We start from the raw sequence: 20,507 nt of genomic DNA on the forward strand, positions 1-20,507 counted from the left end.
GCTGGCAGGCGGCAAAGAGGGAGACCCCCGGCCACGTCCTGGTTTAAATAGGTCAGGCCACACCCCCAGAGTCAGCTGATTGGCTGGGCAGGAGGTGATGTGGCCGGGAATCCCCCCAATCGTGCGGGGGCTGGGGCCGTGAAGCCCGCAACTCCACCTCCTCCGAAGGGCGGAAGTGGCTTTCTCCCAAATGAGTGTAGCTGCAAGGCAGCAGAGATTGAGGACCAGAGTTTTCCTCCTCCTAGGCGGGCTATCTTCCCAGGTGAATGAGCCCCACCTGCCCCTCAACCCTTCAACAGCTCATGCAGAAACCACCTTCTTGAGACCCAGTAGTGGTCTCTCATCTATTCAATCTGCCAGAGTCTGTCCTTGCATGCAGGGCATGTACCTAACTCACCGAGGGTTGGAGACCCATTGGCTATCCTTACCTGGTTTACCTGGCCAGACAAAGCCAGGGGTGTGGCTGCTGTCACGTACTGATGTACTGTCACCTTGAGAGCCAGTGTGGTGTAGTGGTTAAGAGCGGTAGACTCGTAATCTGGGGAACCGGGTTCGCTTCCCCGCTCCTCCACATGCAGCTGCTGGGTGACCTTGGGCAAGTCACACTTCTCTGAAGTCTCTCAGCCTCACTCACCTCACAGAGTGTTTGTTGTGGGGAGGAAGGAAAAGGAGAATGTTAGCTGCTTTGAGACACCTTAGGGTAGTGATAAAGCGGGATATCAGATCCAAACTCTTCTTCTTCTTCTGTCCCCACCAGAGATACTGACCCCAGTTGACTCCTCACAAAGCTACAATTCCCAACATCCTTAATGAACCCTTGGGGAACATTTCCCTAATATTCATTGTGGCTGCAAGATGCTGGAAGGGGAGGTTTAATGCTTCCTTCCCCAGAGATCCCGACACAAATCTCCCCCTCATGGTGCACTGAGCCTTGGGGTAGGGGGAGCACCCATGGGAGAGTGCAAAACAAGTGGCTTATGTTCCTTTGATTCCACTTGCAACTGTGTGCTTGAAGAGGGCAACGGGCATTGACAGATGATGAAACATGAATACAATAAAGGTGGCAATAGATGTTTTACAGCGGCAATAAAAGCGGAACTGGCCTCTGAAGCGAATCTCTGGTGTCACGGTGTCCTTTTCATGACACCAGATGGGTTGGCCCTACCATGAGGCAGAGTGAGGCAATCGCCTCAGGCGGCAGATGTTGGAGGTCAGCTGCAGACATTTTCTCTGAGACTCCCTCCAACCATTCCCCTCTGTTGGAGATCGCATACCTTTCATATACAGTGGACGCTCGGGTTGTGATCCGTGCGGGATGCACGTTCGCTACCCGCAGCATTCGCAACCTGCATCTGTGCAAGTGCAGGTTGCGATTTGGTGTTTCTGTGCATGTGCAAAGCGCGATTTAGCGCTTCTGCGCATGCGTGACTGCCGAAACCTGGAAGTAACCCATGCCGGTACTTCCAGGTTTTGGCGGTCCGCAACCCAAAAAAAATGCAACCTGAAGCGTCTGTAACCCGACGTATGACTGTATCGCCTAAATTAGCCTTCTGCACTCAGGGGCCTGGAGGAACGTTATCCTGTTATCAGTGTTGAAGAAAGATTTGATTGCCAATCCACTTACCTTCTGTACATGGTATGAAGGGGGCACCAACTTCTGCTTTGTCTCAGGCAGCAAAATTCCTTGAGCTGGCTCTGGACTCCGGCTGTTTTTAAGGATGAAGGAAGTTGGGAACGTCTCCTGTGTTTCGCTCCCCCTTCCTTCTCAGTCAGTGAACAAGTAAATAAATTGCATTTGAAAATTACGAAAGAGGAGAGAGCAAGCTTGTTTTCTTCTGCTCCAGAGGGTAGGACCTGAACAAGTTACAAGAAAGGAGATTCCAAAGAAACATTTCTTTGTTGGAGGTTTTTAAGAAGAAATTGGATGGCCATCTGTCATATATGACCTAGTTGAGATTCCTGCATTGTACATGACCCTTGAGGTTCTTTCCAACTCTACAGTTCTGTGATTCCCTGATTCTATGCTCATGTGCTTGCCTTACTTCTGAGGTGTCTGAAGGCTGTTTGCAAATATCTTTTTGTTCATTCTGCAAAGCATCTCACAAGTGATTTGCACTCTATGCCCTTCCCAGGTGCTCACCCTTCAATTAAATCCTTGGGGAAGGCGTCCAAGGCAAACTTCTCCCCTGGATGTCTCCCCACCCAGATCAGGAAGTGTCAGCAGCCAGGAAGGCTGCAGAGTCCCAGAGAAATATTTAATGGAAAGGAAAACGAATGATAAAGTAAGCTCAAAATCCTGCACCTAAAGCAATTCTCAAGTGCCCCAAGAATGATGCACGTGAAAAAACGGAAGCCTCTTTCAGAAAGAGAGAGAAAGAAATTGGAGGAAGGATTTTGGCCAAACATTAGATGGAAGAAGTACTGGTCTCCATGTGACTAGTTAAGGTCCAGAAGACTAGAGTATGGGAGAAACTTAATTTTGGTGAACCCCTTGAAGCAGGACTTGTGGACTCAGGAAGGTTTGGAGAGGTACTCAGTGCAAGCTGATTGTATTGAAATGGGAACCTGGCAGAATAGTGTTGGTTTGTTTTTTTAATGGTCCTTTATCCTAGGTCTTTAATGGTAGGTTGATCTGCAAATACTAGCAGGTGGCTATCTATCCTAACCTCTGTGGGCCATTTTGACAGGTAGGTGAGTTAGAATGAGTTAGACATACTCCTTAATAATCAGCTCTGTGTATTCATATATAATAATAATAATATATTATTTATACCCCGCCTATCTGGCTGGGTTTCCCCAGCCACTCTGGGCAGCTTTCAACTGAATCTTAAAAACAGTACAGCATCAAACGTTAAAAACTTCTCTAAACAGGGCCGCCTTCAATTGTCTTTTAAAAGTGAAATAGTTGCTTATTGCCTTGACATCTGCTGGGAGGCTGTTCCACAGGGCAGGCGCCACTACTGAGAAATTGGCAATCTTTGCCTGTGTTAGAGCAGCACCTGGCTTTACAGTATATTTCAGTGTCTGCAAACTAGTTAGAAAGGACACCTCCAAAGGGCTTCTTCTAAAAGAGCCGTTCTGCTGAAAGAAGCCAAGATGGTTTGCCTTGTTGCAATAGTGCAACGTCGCTGCTCTGTACAAAACCGTAGCTTAGGATGTTCCATTGCTGAAAGTGTCCCGGCACCAGAACTTCTCTCCTTTTCTTGCACTGTAGAGCAATGAACCTGGATGAAAAAACCAGCTTTGTTTTGCTTTGCTTTTGCAGTCCAGTGCCTTAGGAGTGAATCAGTTTCCACCTAATTGCTTTGATATGGAAGATCTGTTTCTATGATGCTGCCCAGCACATGATTTCCACCAGAAGGGAAACCACAGGTGACAGCTCAGACTGCAGAAAAGAGAATGAGGAACTTCTAAGATGGAACAGCAAGTTCCTAATCTTTCCAGTGGCTTCTGATGCCCCCAAAAAGAGAATAGGAAACTGGCACAACTTGTGAACTTTGTCTATGGTTTTATTTGGCACACAGGAAACACCCTCGCTCTCTCTCCTTCAAGGCACATTTATTACAATAGCTGCAATAATCCAGAAAACTATAAACATAGCAGTTCAAATTGCATGACCTTTATCCTCTGTTGCTCAAGGATCCCCTTGCTTACTGCCTGACTTTTTCCTAACTATAGTTTGCCAAGATAAACACAGTAGCAAACCATGGTTAGCACCAAGCCTTCGAACCATGGCTTGAAGCAACTTTGCAAACCATGGTTTGGAGGCAAGGCGCTAGTCAGCCCGGGCGTCCACATCTCAATACGGGGCTCACTGCCAATAGTGAAATTATAATAGTTTCATCCTTGCTATATGGTATATAATAGTTTTAATTGAATCATGTTATACAAAATGCTCCATATTCTTCTTTGCAGTGCCCCTGAAGAAGAGGCATATTTTCAAATGTGTTAGACCAATAAAACCTTCAGATTTCACCCCTCCCATTTCTCCCTATTATGGTTGCTTTCTCTCCTTCTGTTTCTCCACTGGCAAAACACCGGCCAATTAGTGGCATGAAGCATGCACAGAGTCAGGCCATTGGTCTAACTAGCTCAGTATTGACTGGAAGTTCTCCAGGATTTTTTTGTTTGTTAAGTCTGGGGTCTCACCCAGCCCCTACCTGGAAATGGCAGGGACTGAACTTGGGAACCTGTGGTCTTCAAGATACTGGATTCCAACTCCCACCAGCTCCATTCTGCACGGGAGACAGGAGACTTGACTGCCTTCTGGCTGCTGCAGTTCTTACCTAGGATATTGGTCTGATCCACCAAGAAGACACTTCCAATGCCATTAAAGAAGCGTGGATACTCAGGAGCGCTTAACACAGATTACTGTATTTTTCGCCCCATAGAGTGCACTGGCCCATAGGACGCACCTAGTTTTTTGGGGGGGAAATAAAGGGGAAAAATTATTTCCCCCCCAGGCGCGGGGCTGGGGCGGGGGATGCCCGAGCTTCCCCCGACCCCAGCCCCCAGAACAGGCTGCTATCCGCAAGCCTAGGGAGCCCGGCGGGAAGTCGCGCAGGTCTCCCCAGGCTTGCGGATATCTGTCCCCCGAGCTTGTGGGCCTGGCGCTGGGGAGAAGCTCGCTTCTCCCCACTGCCAGCCTCCAAACCAGCTCGGGGAATAGCGGGATGGTGGCGCTCTGCCTCCCCGCTGTCCCCCGAGCTTGTGGGGCTGCCCGATATCTGCACGAAGCCCGGGGCATGCTGTGCAGCGCGCCCCTGGCTTCGGGATGCAGGCTGCTATCCGCAAGCCTTGGGAGCCCGATGGGAACTCCCGTGGAGCTCCCAAGGCTTGCGGATAGCTTCCTGAAGCCTGGAGAGCGAGAGGGGTTGGTGCGCACCGACCCCTCTCGCTCTCCAGGCTTCAGCGAAAGCCTGCATTCGCCCCATAGGACGCACCCTGATTTCCCCTTCATTTTTGGAGGGGAAAAAGTGCATCCTATAGGGCGAAAAATACGGTAGTTTTGCCTTACCTGTCCAGTGATCTGGAATATGCTCTCTCAGTTTGCAAATTAAAAACCCACCAGTCAACCATGGGGATTCCAGCAAGGTGATACAGACTATGCAAGTATGGTTAGCCCACATCTCTTCTGTTACCTGTAACACTCCCATTGCATATAATTAATACAAAAATACTCTCCCCAAACATGCACCTCTCCCACTGCTTGCTTCGTCCTCTCAATTAGATGTCCTCTTGATTGAATATCATCTAATCTAGAAATCACCAAAGCCTCTTTTCTCAGGAGCCGTTCTGTTCCCGAAAGTGCTCTGGGTCTTCAATATGTCTCTTTTTCATATGAACTGGCCCCTATATGAGTGCTCAGTCTCCACAATAAAGTTGGTGCCCTTCAGCACCAAAGTCCTGTGAATGCAACTTGCATACAATATTGCATTGTGACACACAATAACGTTTTCCTCCTATTTCTTACAAGTGACACAGTATAGCATTGTTTAAAAAACCACACTGTGATTATATATATATATATATATACACACACACACACATATATATGTATGTTGGTGGTATCAGCTAATATTGCTTTAGAAAACTGGCTCCAGCCAGTGAACCTGCAGTTGGCCACCACAGATCTCAGCCCTCATTTGTTCCATCAATGTCACACCCCTTTCCAAACAAACAGGATATTCTGCTCACTTCTGACTGGCAAACGGAGAGAATTCCGAGACTTGCTGATCTGAGTGAAGTTATTTGCGACTTAAAATGGACGAAGAGCTCCACCAACAGCTTTGTTTTCCTTCTGAGCTGTTTATCTTCCTTGGGAAGTCCAGACACCACTACGGACAGGAAGAGGCACGAGGCTCAGACTGTCACACGTTGCAGGTGGACTTGGCGTTTTGTCCGTCGTTTCTCGACAAGTAATAGGCCCGGTTGGCTTCTGGGTAGGAGACTTTGGAGAGAGGAAGCTTGTAGATGGCATCGTTGGTGGTAGTTAAGAGCAGGAAAGTTAGCGAAGATAAACAGAAAGGCCATGTTCCCAAAGGCATTCCGAACTGAAGGAGAAGAGAGTTTCAGAAATGGGGATCAGTCATTGCTTCTTTATCCCAGATTCCTAAGTGTGTAAACTTGGTACCCATTGCATCTAGAAGAGACCAACCCAGTCTCCAATCTCCTTTTTGGACCTGAATCTAGATGAAGAACCCCATGGGCTGTAACATCCCCAACTTGTTTTGCTCCTTGTTTGTTCACTCCATCTGCCCACTTCCACTTGTTGCTTTGTCAAACACAACCTTCCTCTAACATGGTACTTGGAGGAACTCAAACTCCTGTGTTCAGGGATTATGGAAGCTCCTGTCCAGTCACAACTGAGGTTGGGAAAGGCCATTGCAGTAACTGGCCAAAGAAGAGTTCTGTAGAACTCTACAGCTTGCTCAGCAGTTCGTGACATTTTCTTTGGTCCCCCAAAAAGATATTAGCCAATGGCAGATTTTGGAAGTACCGTATATTTTGCTCTATAAGACTCACTTTTTCCCTCCTAAAAAGTAGGGGGAAATGTGTGTGCGTTTTATGGAGTGAATGCAGGCTGCGCAGCTATCCCAGAAGCCAGAACAGCAAGAGGGATTGCTGCTTTCACTGCACAGCGATCCCTCTTGCTGTTCTGGCTTCTGAGATTCAGAATATTCTTTTTCTTGTTTTCCTCCTCCAAAAACTAGGTGCGTCTTGTGGTCTTATAGAGTGAAAAATACAGTACTTATTATGGACCAGGGGCCTATGCTTTTTAAGCATCTTAGGTTGGTTTGTTCATTTGCTCTGGCTCTGAACAGGCAACAGGTATTCAAAGTGAAAAGACAACACGATAAAGTAAAGAACAGAGGATTTTCTCCATTACATCTCTTTACTATTCTGTGGTCTCCTCTCATTTCATTTAATTTCATTTCAGGGGTTTGTTCAGTTGTTGGGGAAACCCCAAAATGAAACAGTGGGGTTATGTAGGTGGCATGGAACAATGTATGCCATCACGCATAACATTTGTTTGCCTGTAACTGTTTTAAAAGGTGTATTGAGTTTGAATTTTAATGCTGATGACCTTATGTATGTGTGTTCTGGACAGTGGATTCCAATTTCATTTGTATACTGGCTGTAAAACCTTTTGATCCAGCAGTTTACATTTTCTAAATAATGAATAATTTCAAGAAGACAGGAGTGCTGTAGAATAGCAGCTTTACTTTTTTTTATTCCCCTTTTAAATCTCCCAGAGTCAGGAGCCAAGACCAACAAGCTCCTTTTTGTGTGTTTCCATTTTTTTAAAGGGGGGGGGGGAAGTCAGCCATCTCCCTGCTACTTACCCTCCCAGCACTCTTAAGGGGATGGTGACCTTATCATTAAGAAAGCGACTCTCAACACTTAATGATGAATTCAACCCCTTAAAGCCTGCAAAACTCACCACGGAAAACATATGGCCCAGTGCTCCTCCTGAGTAGGCAGTAAACAGAGCTGGAAAAAAAGAGAGAGGCATGGTGGGGGGAGATGAGACAAAGGAGAAGTAAATTAGACTAGTACAGTGGTGCCCCGCAAGACGAATGCCTCGCAAGACGGAAAACTCGCTAGACGAAAGAGTTTTCCGTTTTGGAGGTGCTTCGCAAAACGAATTTCCTATGGGCTTGCTTCGCAAGACGACAATGTCTTGCGAGTTCCTGCTGGTTTTTCTTCCTCCCCCCCCCTTTTTCTAAGCCGCTAAGCCGCTTATCAGCTGATCCGATCAGCAGATAAGCCGCTAAAAGCCGCTAATAGCGCTAATCCGCTAATCCGTCAATGGGCTTGCTTCGCAAGACGAAAAAACCGCTAGACGAAGAGAATCACAGAACGGATTCTTTTCATCTTGCGAGGCACCACTGTATATATGGCAGATTCTGAAGTGTTCAAAAAATTAAACCCCTGTGTTGCAAACAATTATCAGTAATATCCAAGGCAACATGATGACCAAGTAAACAATGCGATATCAATATACCGTATTTTTCGCTCTATATGACACACCAGACCATAAGATGCACCTAGATTTTGGAGGAGGAAAACAAGAAAAAGAATATTCTGAATCTCAGAAGCCAGAACAGCAAGAGGGATCACTGCGCAGTGAAAGCAGCAATCCCTCTTGCTGTTCTGGCTTCTGGGATAGCTGCGCAGCCTGCATTCGCTCCATAAGACGCACACACATTTCCCCTTACTTTTTAGAAGGGAAAAACTGAGTCTTATAGAGCAAAAAAATACGGTAAACTCTTTATATAATCTATACAGAACCTTGAACAGTATGAAATATATGAAATATGCACTCTCTGCGAAACCAAATAAACAGAAATCTTATAAATCTCTGAAAGTCACAAAACATGCACTCTTGATGGATTCTCTTGAAAACATAGAACCAATTAAACAGAAGTCTGTTTTCAAAACTGTTTTTAAGGAAATAACTTATTTTTCTATTCCAATGGGACCCCTCTATTTTCCTTTTTTTAAACTTAAGTAATGCTAATGATGTAAGAATGAGACAGAATGGGTGGAAGAGGAAATGGGTAGACCCAGCTTCCAAGCTTTAAATTCTGCTATAATTTAAGTCAATGTATATTTTTTAAAACCCAAGAGAAATTCCCCGAGTTCAATCCCTGGCATCTTCAGGAAGCAAGTGATGGGAAATAAGCTCTCTCTGCTTGAGACTCTGAAGAAATGCTACCAATCACAGGAGCCAATACTGGGCAACAGGGACAAATGCTCTGACAGTTTCCTATGGGTTGTGAGAGCACTATAGGGATGAAACTGGGTACCTACCACAAGCAAGTGCAAGAAGGAAGGTCTGCCAGGTGAGGGCGTAGAACATGCCCCCGATGGCAATGCAGGAGAGGCAACTGTTGTAATTCCACAAGCCGGCATAAATATTGTTAAAAGGTGTGGCTAGGCTCAGGGCTGCAAAGAAGACAGGTGAGAAGAAGACAAGTCACTCCTGGGCTGAAGGCAGGGCGAGGCACTTTTGGCCCTCCAGATGTTGCTGAACTAAAATTTGGCCCATCCGATGGGAGATGGTGTCCTGCTGGAGGGTCAAGTGTTCCCCAGCCTTGATACCTAGGAAATAATAGGAGCGGCTGCCGAGACCATATAACACCGGTCTTGAAAGACCTACACTGGCTCCCAGTATGTTTCCGAGCACAATTCAAAGTGTTGGTGCTGACCTTTAAAGCCCTAAATGGCCTCGGTCCAGTATATCTGAAGGAGAGTCTCCACCCCCATCGTTCAGCCCGGACACTGAGGTCCAGCGCTGAGGGCCTTCTGGCGGTTCCCTCGCTGCGAGAAGCCAAGTTACAGGGAAGCAGGCAGAGGGCCTTCTCGGTAGTGGCGCCTGCCCTGTGGAATGCCCTCCCAGCAGATGTCAAAGAGAACAATGACGACCAGACTTTTTGAAGACATCTAAAGGCAGCCCTGTTTCGGGAAGCTTTTAATGTTTAATAGGTTATTGTATTTTAATGTTCTGTTGGAAGCCGCCCAGAGTGGCTGGGGAAACCCAGCCAGATGGGTGGGGTATAAATAATAAATTTTTTATTATTATTATTATTATTATTATTATTATTATTATTATTATTATTAGGTGATTAGGTTCACACAATCTCTAGAAACCTTCTACCCTAGGATCTCAAGATGGAATCTGACATGCAAGGGGATCTGTGGTCACCCCCCCTCATTTCACCGAGAGGCAAGTTCTTCCCTCTTTCGACCACAAGCATGGTACGTTGGTTTTATCTGACAAGCTAACCAGATACTAACAGTTGTAACCCCAGTTTGGCTGGATATCTATAGGATGGAGTACTTAGGACAATGGTTTAAGCCAGTTCTGGCTGCCTAGGGCATTCTCATACCTGCAGGCACCCCCAGTGCCGAGCCAATCACGGCATGGATGAAGATGAGCGGGGAGGAAATGAACAGAGCCACCATGATAATGCCTCCGGTCCAAGGGTTATCACAGCCGTACACTTGCCCAACTCCTACTGGGACGGACTGCAAAATCTGTGGAACAGGTATTGGGAAAAGATATATCAGGTTTCAAGGTTATATGATAATGGTCTTCCATACAAATGCCCGCATATTAATAAGGACCATCAATTGCCCAGAATCTAGTCCCCCCTATACTTGGGTCTAAATGATTCATGGAATTTATGACAGCATAAAGGTAAAGGTAAAGGGACCCCTGACCATTAGGTCCTGTTGTGACCGACTCTGGGGTTGCTGCACTCATCTCGCTTTATTGGCCGAGGGAGCCAGCGCACAGCTACCGGGTCATGTGGCCAGCATGACAAACCTGCTTCTGGCGAACCAGAGCAGCGCACGGAAATGCTGTTTACCTTCCCGCCGGAGCGGTACCTATTTGTCTACTTGCACTTTGTGCTTTTGGTCTGCTAGGTTGGCAGGAGCAGGGACCGAGCAACAGGAGCTCACCCCGTCGCGGGGTTTCGAACCGCCGACCTTCTGATTGGCAAGTCCTAGGCTCTATGGTTTAACCCACAGCGCCACCTGCGTCCCTTATGACAGCATAGGATAGTGATAAAAGGTACCATTTCTGATGCATATTCTCAGCCTTCAATAGTTTTAAAATCTGGGTGTATTCGATTCCTGGATTATGGCACCAGGAACATGTATCTATGCTTGCAGAGTGCAAGCTTTATTTAGGGCACTCTGTGTATATGTGTGTGTGTGTTTAGGTGGTGTAGTGGGTTTGAGTTACTCGTGCGTAAACTGTCCCGTTTGGGAGCTTAACTGCCATCCTGACTGCACAGCCCATTTTAGCGCGGCTGCCTCAGTCGCTAGCAGAATCTGTCTGTGGGCGTTTCTTAAACCTTTTCCAGCATAAAAGCTGTTTGACTCCCAGTCGTCTCCGCCTCTCACTGCGCGGGAGTCTTCTGCGCAGGGAGGGCGTGGGTAGCGGAGGACCAGTGCTCTCCTCACTGATGTCCAGGGAAGAATCCCGGAGCTCTTCCCCCACTTCCCCCCTTTGCTCTCCTGGATCCTTGGTGTTACGCCAATTTCCTTCCCCTTCTCCCAAGCTGTGTCTCCCCCTGGTGCTGGTACCTTCTCCTGCAGAATCGGGGAGCCTCTCCTTCTCCTTTCGCTCTGATGTTAGTTCCCTGACAGGTGGGTCCCATAGACATCTGGTTGGCCATTGTGAGAAATAAATGCTGGAGTAGATGGGCCATTGGCCTAATCCAGCAAACATTCTCATTTGTGAGTCTCTTACCGGGGCTCTCAGAAACCAGGCTCTGGCATCTTAAAGCTCCTCCGGACTTGTGTTTTAATGCAGGTGCATTTTGCAACACAATACTGGCACAATAGTAGTGTATGAGTGATGGCTTCATTCAGCTTGTTATTCTGTTTGTTTCTGTGATTTTTTCCTCATGCTACCACATTATTGCTCTCCTTAGGGAAGGCATAGGTAAACTCTGCCCTCCAGATGTTTTGGGACTACAACTCCCACCATCCCTAGCTAACAGGACCAGTGGTCAGGGATGATGGGAATTGTAGTCTCTAAACATCTGGAGGGCCGAGTTTGCCTATGCCTGCCATAGGGACTACAGCGCAACAAAAGTGGAAAAAAAGCCAGACCAGAACATTTGCGATAGGTCAGTCTGTAGAGCATGAGACTATTAATCTCAAGGTCGTGAGTTCAAGCAAAAGTTTCCTGCATCACCATGAATGAACAATAACCAATGCTCTGTTTACAGGGACGTGGGTGGCACTGTGGGTTAAACCACAGAGCCTAGGACTTGCTGATCAGAAGGTCGGCGGTTCAAATCCACGTGGCGAGGTGAGCTCCCGTTTCTCGGTCCCTGCTCCTGCCAACCTAGCAGTTCGAAAGCACGTCAAAGTGCAAGTAGATAAATAGGTATCGCTCCAGCGGGAAGGTAAACGGCGTTTCCGTGTGCTGCTCTGGTTCGCCAGAAGCGGCTTAGTCATGCTGGCCACATGACCCAGAAGTTGTATGCCGGCTCCCTCGGCCAATAAAGCGAGATGAACACTGCAACCCCAGAGTCGTCTGCGACTGGACCTAATGGTCAGGGGTCCCTTTACCTTTACCTGTTTCCACAGCTAGCTTGGAGTATCAAACACTGTTGCTCAAGGGCACCATCTATGCTGCCTTGCTACCTGAGGAACCCAGAAATACTGGCCTCCCCTTGTCAGTCAATCACCCCTCCTGGGTGATGGACACTGTGGCTTCCAGATACTGCTGATCTTCAGCCCCCGTCACCCCTGGCGTTGCTGGGAGTTGGTGTCCAGCAACATCTGGAGCAGGGCTGTCCCAAGACGTTTTGGCACCTGAGGCAGATCACAAAATGTTAAATGTTCGGGAAAAGTCAGAAGCCCAAGGCAGTGTAAGTTCCTCAACTAGGTTTATTCAACAGCTCACTCACAGGAAAACAAGAGCTGAACTGACTGGACAACACAATAATAAACCGAATGTGAACTGACCGTTGACAGTTAATGGTTGAAAATGCATGTGCTTACTTGCCATTAGAATGTTTGACTACCAACACTTATACAATTGGTTGGAACGCGCCTTGTAACATGTTGTTGTTTAGTCATTTAGTCGTGTCTGACTCTTCGTGACCCCATGGACCAGAGCACGCCAGGCACTCCTGTCTTCCACTGCCTCCCGCAGCTTGGTCAAACTCATGCTGGTAGCTTCGAGAACACTGTCCAACCATCTCGTCCTCTGTTGTCCCCTTCTCCTTGTGCCCTCCATCTTTCCCAACATCAGGGTCTTTTCCAGGGAGTCTTCTCTTCTCATGAGGTGGCCAAAGTATTGGAGCCTCAGCTTCAGGATCCGTCCTCCCAGTGAGCACTCAAGGCTGATTTCCTTTAGAATGGATAGGTTTGATCTTCTTGCAGTCCATGGGACTCTCCAGAGTCTCCTCCAGCACCATAATTCAAAAGCATCAATTCTTCGGCATCAATTATGCCTTGTAACATGAGATGTGTTAAACCCAATACATAACAGTATCAGGAACAAAGGGGAAAGAAGTGATCTGCCACCCCGGTGGATCCTGCCGCCTGAGGTGGCCGTGTCACCTTGCCTAATTGGTGGGCCGGTCCTGGTCTGGAGGGCTGCAGGTTCCCCATCTCTGTGGTGAGGATTCTGCAAGAACATTCCATTCATTAAATTCCTCCTCCTGAAAGGAATTTCATCTGCCTGCAGGGAGTGGATAGCCAGCCATCAACATGGAGCTCCCATCTTAAGACCTGACACTATCTGCTAACGGGAGGTGAGGGACGCCGTTACTGCTCCCCCTCCAGTTGAATGAAGTTTGCTTCTGTTCCAGGGACATATAAACTGGGCTTTTGTGAGCTGAACTCTCGACCCCTGAGCTGGTATGCGCCCTTCCTTCCTTTCAAACAAGCAGCTAATGTCAGGCAGTGAATGTTATGAATCTGAACCGTGATGAGACGGCTGCCGAAACAAAGGCCCCCTTTTAAATGAAATTAAATGCATGCCCGACGCATGAGTCTGCTTCAGCTTGACAGCAGAAAACTCATTACTGCTTTGGCTAAGTCACAGGGGATCGTTCCACTAAATGACGCTGCTGGCACACGCTTTTTGAAGTCTCTTGCAGAGATAAGAATAAAAAATATTTCTAATAACCTGTTAATCTCACATAATACGTCTCCCCTCCATGGAAGCTGGAGGTGACTGGTCTCAATGCCAAAAAACCCATTTGCCAACAGAGGCCCCAAGCTGTACTTTTCCACTGAGTTTGTGGGACGCAGCGCTGCTCATGTCAACAGAATCTTGATGGTTTTCAGGAACGCGGCTCCAGAACATACAATTCTGTGCATATCCCAAATATTTCATTACAGCTAACTGAGGGGCCGGGTGTGTGGCCCTGAATCAATATGATCTTGAATCTAACTCTCAGGTTAGAAGACACAACGATGGGGAATGATGGGGGTATGAAGAACACCATTAGGACAATTGGGGTTAAAATCCAGAAGAGCATTTGAAGAAAAAACATGAAAGAAAAGACATTTTCCTTCCCACCCTCCAATGTAATTTTTGGTGGAGAAAACTCTTCTCCACGCTATGAGTGGGGTAGAAATTTGATTCTCCTAACTTCACAGATGCCGTACGAGTTATTCACTTATTTGTTTCTTAAAAACTGTTTCTATTAAATATTTTCTTGGTTACAAAAACACATACGGCATCTCTGCTTTCAGTTCATAGAGTTTTCTACAGATCATTCATATTCAATGTGAGACGCTAATGTTATAGACCATATAAAGTTGGAGGAGAAGAGGAGGAGGGCAGCAAACTATTGTTCTTCTACATAGTGTAAAAAGGTAAAGGTACCCCTGACCATTAGGTCCAGTCGCAGATGACTCTGGGGTTGCGTGCTCATCTCGCTCTATAGGCCGAGGGAGCCGGCGTTTGTCCGCAGACAGCTTCCAGGTCATGTGGCCAGCATGACTAAGCTGCTTCTGGAGAACCAGAGCAGCGCACGGAAACGCCGTTTACCTTCCCGCCGGAGTGGTACCTATTTATCTACTTGCACTTTGACGTGCTTTCGAACTGCTAGGTGGGCAGGAGCAGGGACCAAACAATGGGAGCTCACCCCATTGCGGGGATTCGAACTGCCGACCTTCTGATTGGCAAGCCCTAGGCTCTGTGGTTTAGACCACAGCGCCACCCGCATCCCCTACATAGTGTACGCATAAGGTTTTTGTGTCAGCATCACATGGGTCGGTCCTATTTCTATTCATTTATTAGTTTTTGTTGGCGGAGAGAGAGATTAGGACACAGGGCATGGTTGGTTGCCTATAGTTGACTATAGCAGTGAGTTTTGTTTGCGTGTGTGAGAATTGTTGTGTCAATTTAGCCATATTGATTCATATGCTGTCGGTGGGTTCCTGTTGTCGTCTTGTTGGGCTGCGTATGTAACAAAGGGGAGCCACACCGGGGTGAAGATGTCCTCTTTTATTCGTCCCCTTGCTACTTTCAGTTTGTTGGTTTATTTTTCTAGTAGGGCTGTTTCCCATAAGGTTTGGTAACAGTGGTCCATGTTTACTCCTGACAGGTCCCTTCAGTGTCTGGTTATGATGCTCCTGGCTGCCGAGAGAAGGTGGCTTATGAGTATGTTGTAGTGCGCATGTGAGTTGCTTCTGACCTGCCACGGACAATCTGGAAGGGAATGTGGACCTCAGGCTACCTTGACACATAAATTCAATCCCCCTCCCCACATCTACGGGACCGCCTCTCCTGGTATGCCCCGTGGAGGACCTTAAGGTCCACAAATGACAACATTTTGGAGGTCCCAGGTCTCAAGGTGGTTAGGTTGGTCTCAACTAGGGCCAGGGCCTTTTCAGTACTGGCACCGATTTGGTGGAATGCTCTGTCACAAGAGACTAGGGCCCTGTGGGACTTGACATCTTTCCGCAGGGCCTGCAAGACAGCTGTTCCGCCTGGCCTTTGGTTTGGACTCAGTTTGACTCTTATGTTTTCCCTCCCCTTATGGTTTTGATCTATGGGCTACTTTTAAAATGAGGCTGCATTTTAAATTGCATTTTAACCTGTATTTTAAATTGCCCCCCCCTTATGATTTTACTGCAATTTTACTGGTGTTAGTCGCCCTGAGCCTGGCTCTGGCTGGGGGGGGAGGGTATAAATAAAATTATTATTATTATTATTATTATTATTATTATTATTATTATTATTATTATTATCTTGGCAGCTTCACACTTTGAGGTCTCTTCACGTAATTTTTCAATGGGTGACCAACTGAAGCTAAAGTGGTTATAGATAAGGCTAGGTCGATTGCTGAGCTTAGATCTGTTTGCAGGAAGCATGGCACTGCCCCTTTTACACCTGATCACATTGGGCTGTTTATTTGCCCTTCTGCCAACGAGAGACCAAAGTCTCCGAGATCCAGGGTGTTTGGAAGTTGGAAAGATCACTTGGATGTCATAACGTGTCGATTGGGCCCAATAGGCAGTTAGGGGAGTTAGTTCGCGGCGCATATAAAAGTCGATTGCCACAATAAAATCTTATGCACAACTTTTCCAGCTGGGTGTTTTTATATGGCTCTGGGGTTGTCACGTAAACCAAACCCACAAACAGCCGCTTTGTGGGTTAGGGGGCAAAGCAGTGGCGTAGCGTGGGTTGTCAGCACCCGGGGCAAGGCAAGTAATTTGCACCCCCTAACCCGTGGATTTGCGCCCCCTAACCCTAACCCCCAGATGTTGCGCCTGGTGCTGCTGGCCCCCCTGCACCCCCCATGCTACGCCACTGGGGCAAAGGAAACTGCTTAAAATCAGTGCAAGGTTTGCTGCTGCTGTTTCCAGTGTGACCCGTGCCAGATTAAACCCTGTGGAGGCCCCATGTCAGTCGAAATATCAGGGTCCCCTCTCACATTGAATGAAGAAGGCTAGATTGTAATTTCCCTTCAATATCACACCAATAATATTTTGATCTGTTGTCGCACGGCCCCAAAAAGGTGTGGGGCCCAGAGGTCGGTGCCTACTCTGCCTATTTGGTAAACTGGCACTGTTTGTGGCTTACCTAGGCAAATCTGGTGTTGGGCATGGGCCACAGACAACTGCTCACACACAGCACCCACAAATTGAGGAGGGGATCCTGCCTGGGATGTATTTAGTGTTTTTATGTTGTAAACCACAAATAGAAGGGGGAAGAAATGGAGGCAGTGAGAGATTTTACTTTCTTGGGCTTCATGATCACTGCAGATGGTGACAGCCATCACGAAATTAAAAGATGCCTGCTTCTTGGGAGAAAAGTGATGACAAACCTAGACAGCATCTTAAAAAGCAGAGACATCACCTTGCCAACAAAGGTCCGTATAGTTAAAGCTATGGTTTTCCCAGTAGTGATGTATGGAAGTGAGAGCTGGACCATAAAGAAGGCTGATCGCCGAAGAATTGATGCTTTTGAATTCTGGTGCTGGAGGAGACTCTTGAGAGTCCCATGGACTGCAAGAAGATCAAACCTATCCATTCTGAAGGAAATCAGCCCTGAGTGCTCACTGGAAGGACAGATCCTGAAGCTGAGGCTCCAAGACTTTGGCCACCTCATGAGAAGAGAAGACTCCCTGGAAAAGACCCTGATGTTGGGAAAGATGGAGGGCACAAGGAGAAGGGGACGAGAGAGGACGAGATGGTTGGACAGTGTTCTCAAAGCTACAAACATGAGTTTGACCCAACTGCGGGAGGCAGTGGAAGACAGGAGTGCCTGGCGTGCTCTGGTCCATGGGGTCACGAAGAGTCGGACACGACTAAACAACTAAACAACAGCAACAACATGTTGTAAACCACCCTGTGTTCTTCGGGTGATATATAATAATAATAATAATAATAATAATAATAATAATAATAATAATAACGTCATTAGGCAGAGTGCAGTGACCACCTCAGGCAAATCAAGCATCCTCACTGCTAATAATTCCAAGTTTGCTCCTCAAATCCCCTATGTTTCAGCCACCACATGGGTGGGTGAACTGGAACATGTAAAAAAGCTACTGAAACATTAAGAGCAAGGGGGGGGGGGGGAAGCAGATGGACACCACCAGAGATTGCAGAAGCACAGGACCGCTACTAAGTAGCACCATTTAGGCAACCCACCATAATATCACCACCCTCAGAGCTATAGGGCCTGAGACGGTTGATATTGGGGGAGGCAATCTTTTACGTACTTGGGCCCCAGTATAGAAGCACTGTGAAACCACAAGCCAGGATGAAACCTCGAGTCATGTAATCAACATATTAAAAACTGTCTTTGATATTTGATGCTTATTTATATACATGCACCCAACTAGGGCCGACGAGGAAGGCATCAAAGTCGAAATGTGTTTGGGTCAATTTTTTACGTCCAGTACAGTTGTTATACATTGATTATTTATTGAGTTATGACGCTTTCTTAAAAGACTGTCTATTACCTGTTAATCACACAGTTTCATCCACTTAAAAAAAAAAAAGAGAATAATTTTCACTGGATTCATTGTGTAGCACCCTGCTTGTGGTTAACGCTTAGCTGGAATGAAATATTCAACGCAGCAATAGAGAAATTAAAATAATTATTTATTTGTCAGACAAATAAATGAGAGGCACAGTGGTATATGGTTACCAAGCTCTGGCCTGGCTCCTGCCATTATGGCCAGCCCTTATATTCCCTTAATCCAGCCCCCTTTGCTCCTCCTGTGGCTGCCTCTGTCCAATCAGCCTAGTTGGATTTCCTATTGGCTGATTGCTATATCCAATCCTAAAAGATACACCCACATCCTCCTGTCCTTATATGGAACACAAACAGCTATATATTGTTACATCTATAAATGACAAATAAGTAGTAATATATCTTACATGTGTCTCAACAAGGAATCTTAATTACCAGCTCACCTCTTGCCCTCCCTGCCCTATTGCCTTCTAAAACAAATGGTTAATCTTAAATTTTTATCTTAAACATATGTCAAGGATCTTGAGTTTCACATTAACATTGAAAGATATCCTTCATTTGAAGGTTTCTAAACAAATGTCTGACAGCTAATATATCTGGACAGCATTTGATGGCGTCTTCCTGTCTGGCAGGGGGGCTAAACTGCTGGCTGACTTAATTCCAGGATAAATACAACTCTTCTAGCATTTGTTAAATCCTTTGCATAATTACATTTAAGCCAATATATTTAAGCTAATATATTTCATACATTATCATAGGTAACCTTTTAAAAGAGTAAAAGCTTCTCAAAGTAGAAAGGAAGGAACTCAGTTTAAAACAGTTTCAGAAGAAACCTCTTCAGTTTACATCCCCCCCCCCTTCTCCAGCCAGTTGCTTTGTTTCCATTAGCTCTTCCCAAACTCTCTCAGTTTAAGAAAGAAACAGTTTTAAAAAGACTTCCCAAAAAAAGCCTCTCTTTCTCTGTCAGCTAGATGCTTTTCCCCATTTGCCTCTGGCCTTAGAAAATACAGCTCAAGGTTTAAGAGAGGCCCATGGTATCATTTTACTATTTGCCCATTCCTAATTATATTTATCTCTGCCTTTGTTATCTTCTGTAACATGTAGGATCAGTGTCATTACTCAGTCTGTATTTTCAGCTTTTACGACTTTGAGAATTGTTTTCTGCTATCAATCAAAGGGGGGGGGGGCCCTTGTCTTAGGAGAATGGCCAAGGTTTTCTCTGCCTGGCATGAAACATTTGAAAATCTACTTTTGAAAATCTAAGCCCTCTTTAATATACAAGTCCTGATCAAACATTAATAAAATGCAGGCTTATGCCTGATGCCTCAATTGTCCAGTGTCCATGACTCAAGGTTTGTTCTCAGCTCGATGTTTTGCAATTGTCTTGTCCTTTGGTGCAGAATCCCATTGTGCCCAGCCCAGTATAGGAGCAACCAGAATGTAAAGGGTAATAGATGCAGGAATCGGGCCCCGCAATCCTTTGTCTGAAAGTGGTTTGTTTCCACCCCCTGTTCCCTCATTCAGAGGGCCCACCCGTATGAATTCCCTTGGCTGAGAGATGTGAGCATTTGAAACTGCCCTTACCAAAGATGCTTCGGCCTCCCACCACGTTATGTTGGGCACCGAGGTCACGGGTTGAATGAGTGTCGAGGGGAAGAAGGGGTTGTGGGGGCCAGTGGCGGCCACGAACATGCTCAGAGCCAGGTTGAAGGGCAGCGTGAAAACCGGCAGGTCCCATTTGCTGAAGACGGAGGCTAAGGCACTCGTGAAAATAGGACTGAAATAGAAAAACAAAAGAGCATCACTGTACACAGAGAGGAAACACAACAGAGCTAAGGGGGCACAGTTTTGCCTTAAAATGTGCTTACCCTAACTTATATGTATAGATGCACAGTTAGTAATGCAGTGGTACCTCGGGTTACATATGCTTCAGGTTACAGACTCCGCTAAACCAGAAATAGTACCTCGGGTTAAGAACTTTGCTTCAGGATGAGAACAGAAATTGTGCAGCGGCAGTGGGAGGCCCCATTAGCAAAAGTGATCTACTGTAATCATATTGGGAGGGGGAGTTGGCTTCTGTTTATTTTTTATATTTTTAAAGAAAGCCTGGAGAAATTGCGAACAAAATTCTACCCAGCTTGCTGCTGCTGCTGCAGAAGCCCCAGCAAGGCTTCCAAACTGTAGCTATTTTCTGGTGGAATTCAACCACGTACCGGCAAATGCAGGTTGCACAATGAAAGTTGTTTAGGAGATCTTGCGAAACAAACCCGCTTCCCCATCCAAATTGGACTGTTTTGTGATAAGGAAAGCAATTAGAAAAATGTGCTGGAAAGTGAAGGTTGACAGTTGCTTGGTGCAACTTTGAGGGCCCCTCCCCCTTTACTTTTTTTTTTTGGCCCCCATGCTTTCTAGGCATATGTTTGCATTTCCCCAGTCCATTTCTGAGCACCCCCCTTTTTTTGCCCCACAGCTTTCTGTAGGAAACCTGCTCTTTCACACTGAATCGGAGCAAAGGGCAATTAGGGTT

General features: G+C 46.5%; 1 protein-coding gene across 2 annotated transcripts in view; it reads right to left on the reverse strand.

Moving 5' to 3' along the window:
• Positions 1–4,961: 4,961 nt before the first annotated feature.
• Positions 4,962–20,507, reverse strand: part of LOC308597250 (urea transporter 1-like) — a 33,467-nt gene continuing 17,921 nt past the window's right edge. Inside the window, exons 5-9 of one of the 2 annotated variants that reach the window (XM_081213045.1) lie at positions 19,565–19,757; positions 9,897–10,044; positions 8,818–8,952; positions 7,445–7,494; positions 4,962–6,053 (exon numbers count right to left, since the gene is read on the reverse strand). In XM_081213045.1, the coding sequence (XP_081069171.1) occupies positions 5,871–6,053; positions 7,445–7,494; positions 8,818–8,952; positions 9,897–10,044; positions 19,565–19,757 (709 nt within the window). In that variant the 3' untranslated portion in view covers positions 4,962–5,870. The remainder of the gene's footprint in view (positions 6,054–7,444; positions 7,495–8,817; positions 8,953–9,896; positions 10,045–19,564; positions 19,758–20,507) is intronic. The other variant, XM_081213046.1, reaches the window with a different exon arrangement.

Source organism: Podarcis bocagei, assembly GCF_964188305.1.
Source record: "Podarcis bocagei genome assembly, chromosome: 11".
NCBI lineage: Eukaryota > Metazoa > Chordata > Lepidosauria > Squamata > Lacertidae > Podarcis > Podarcis bocagei.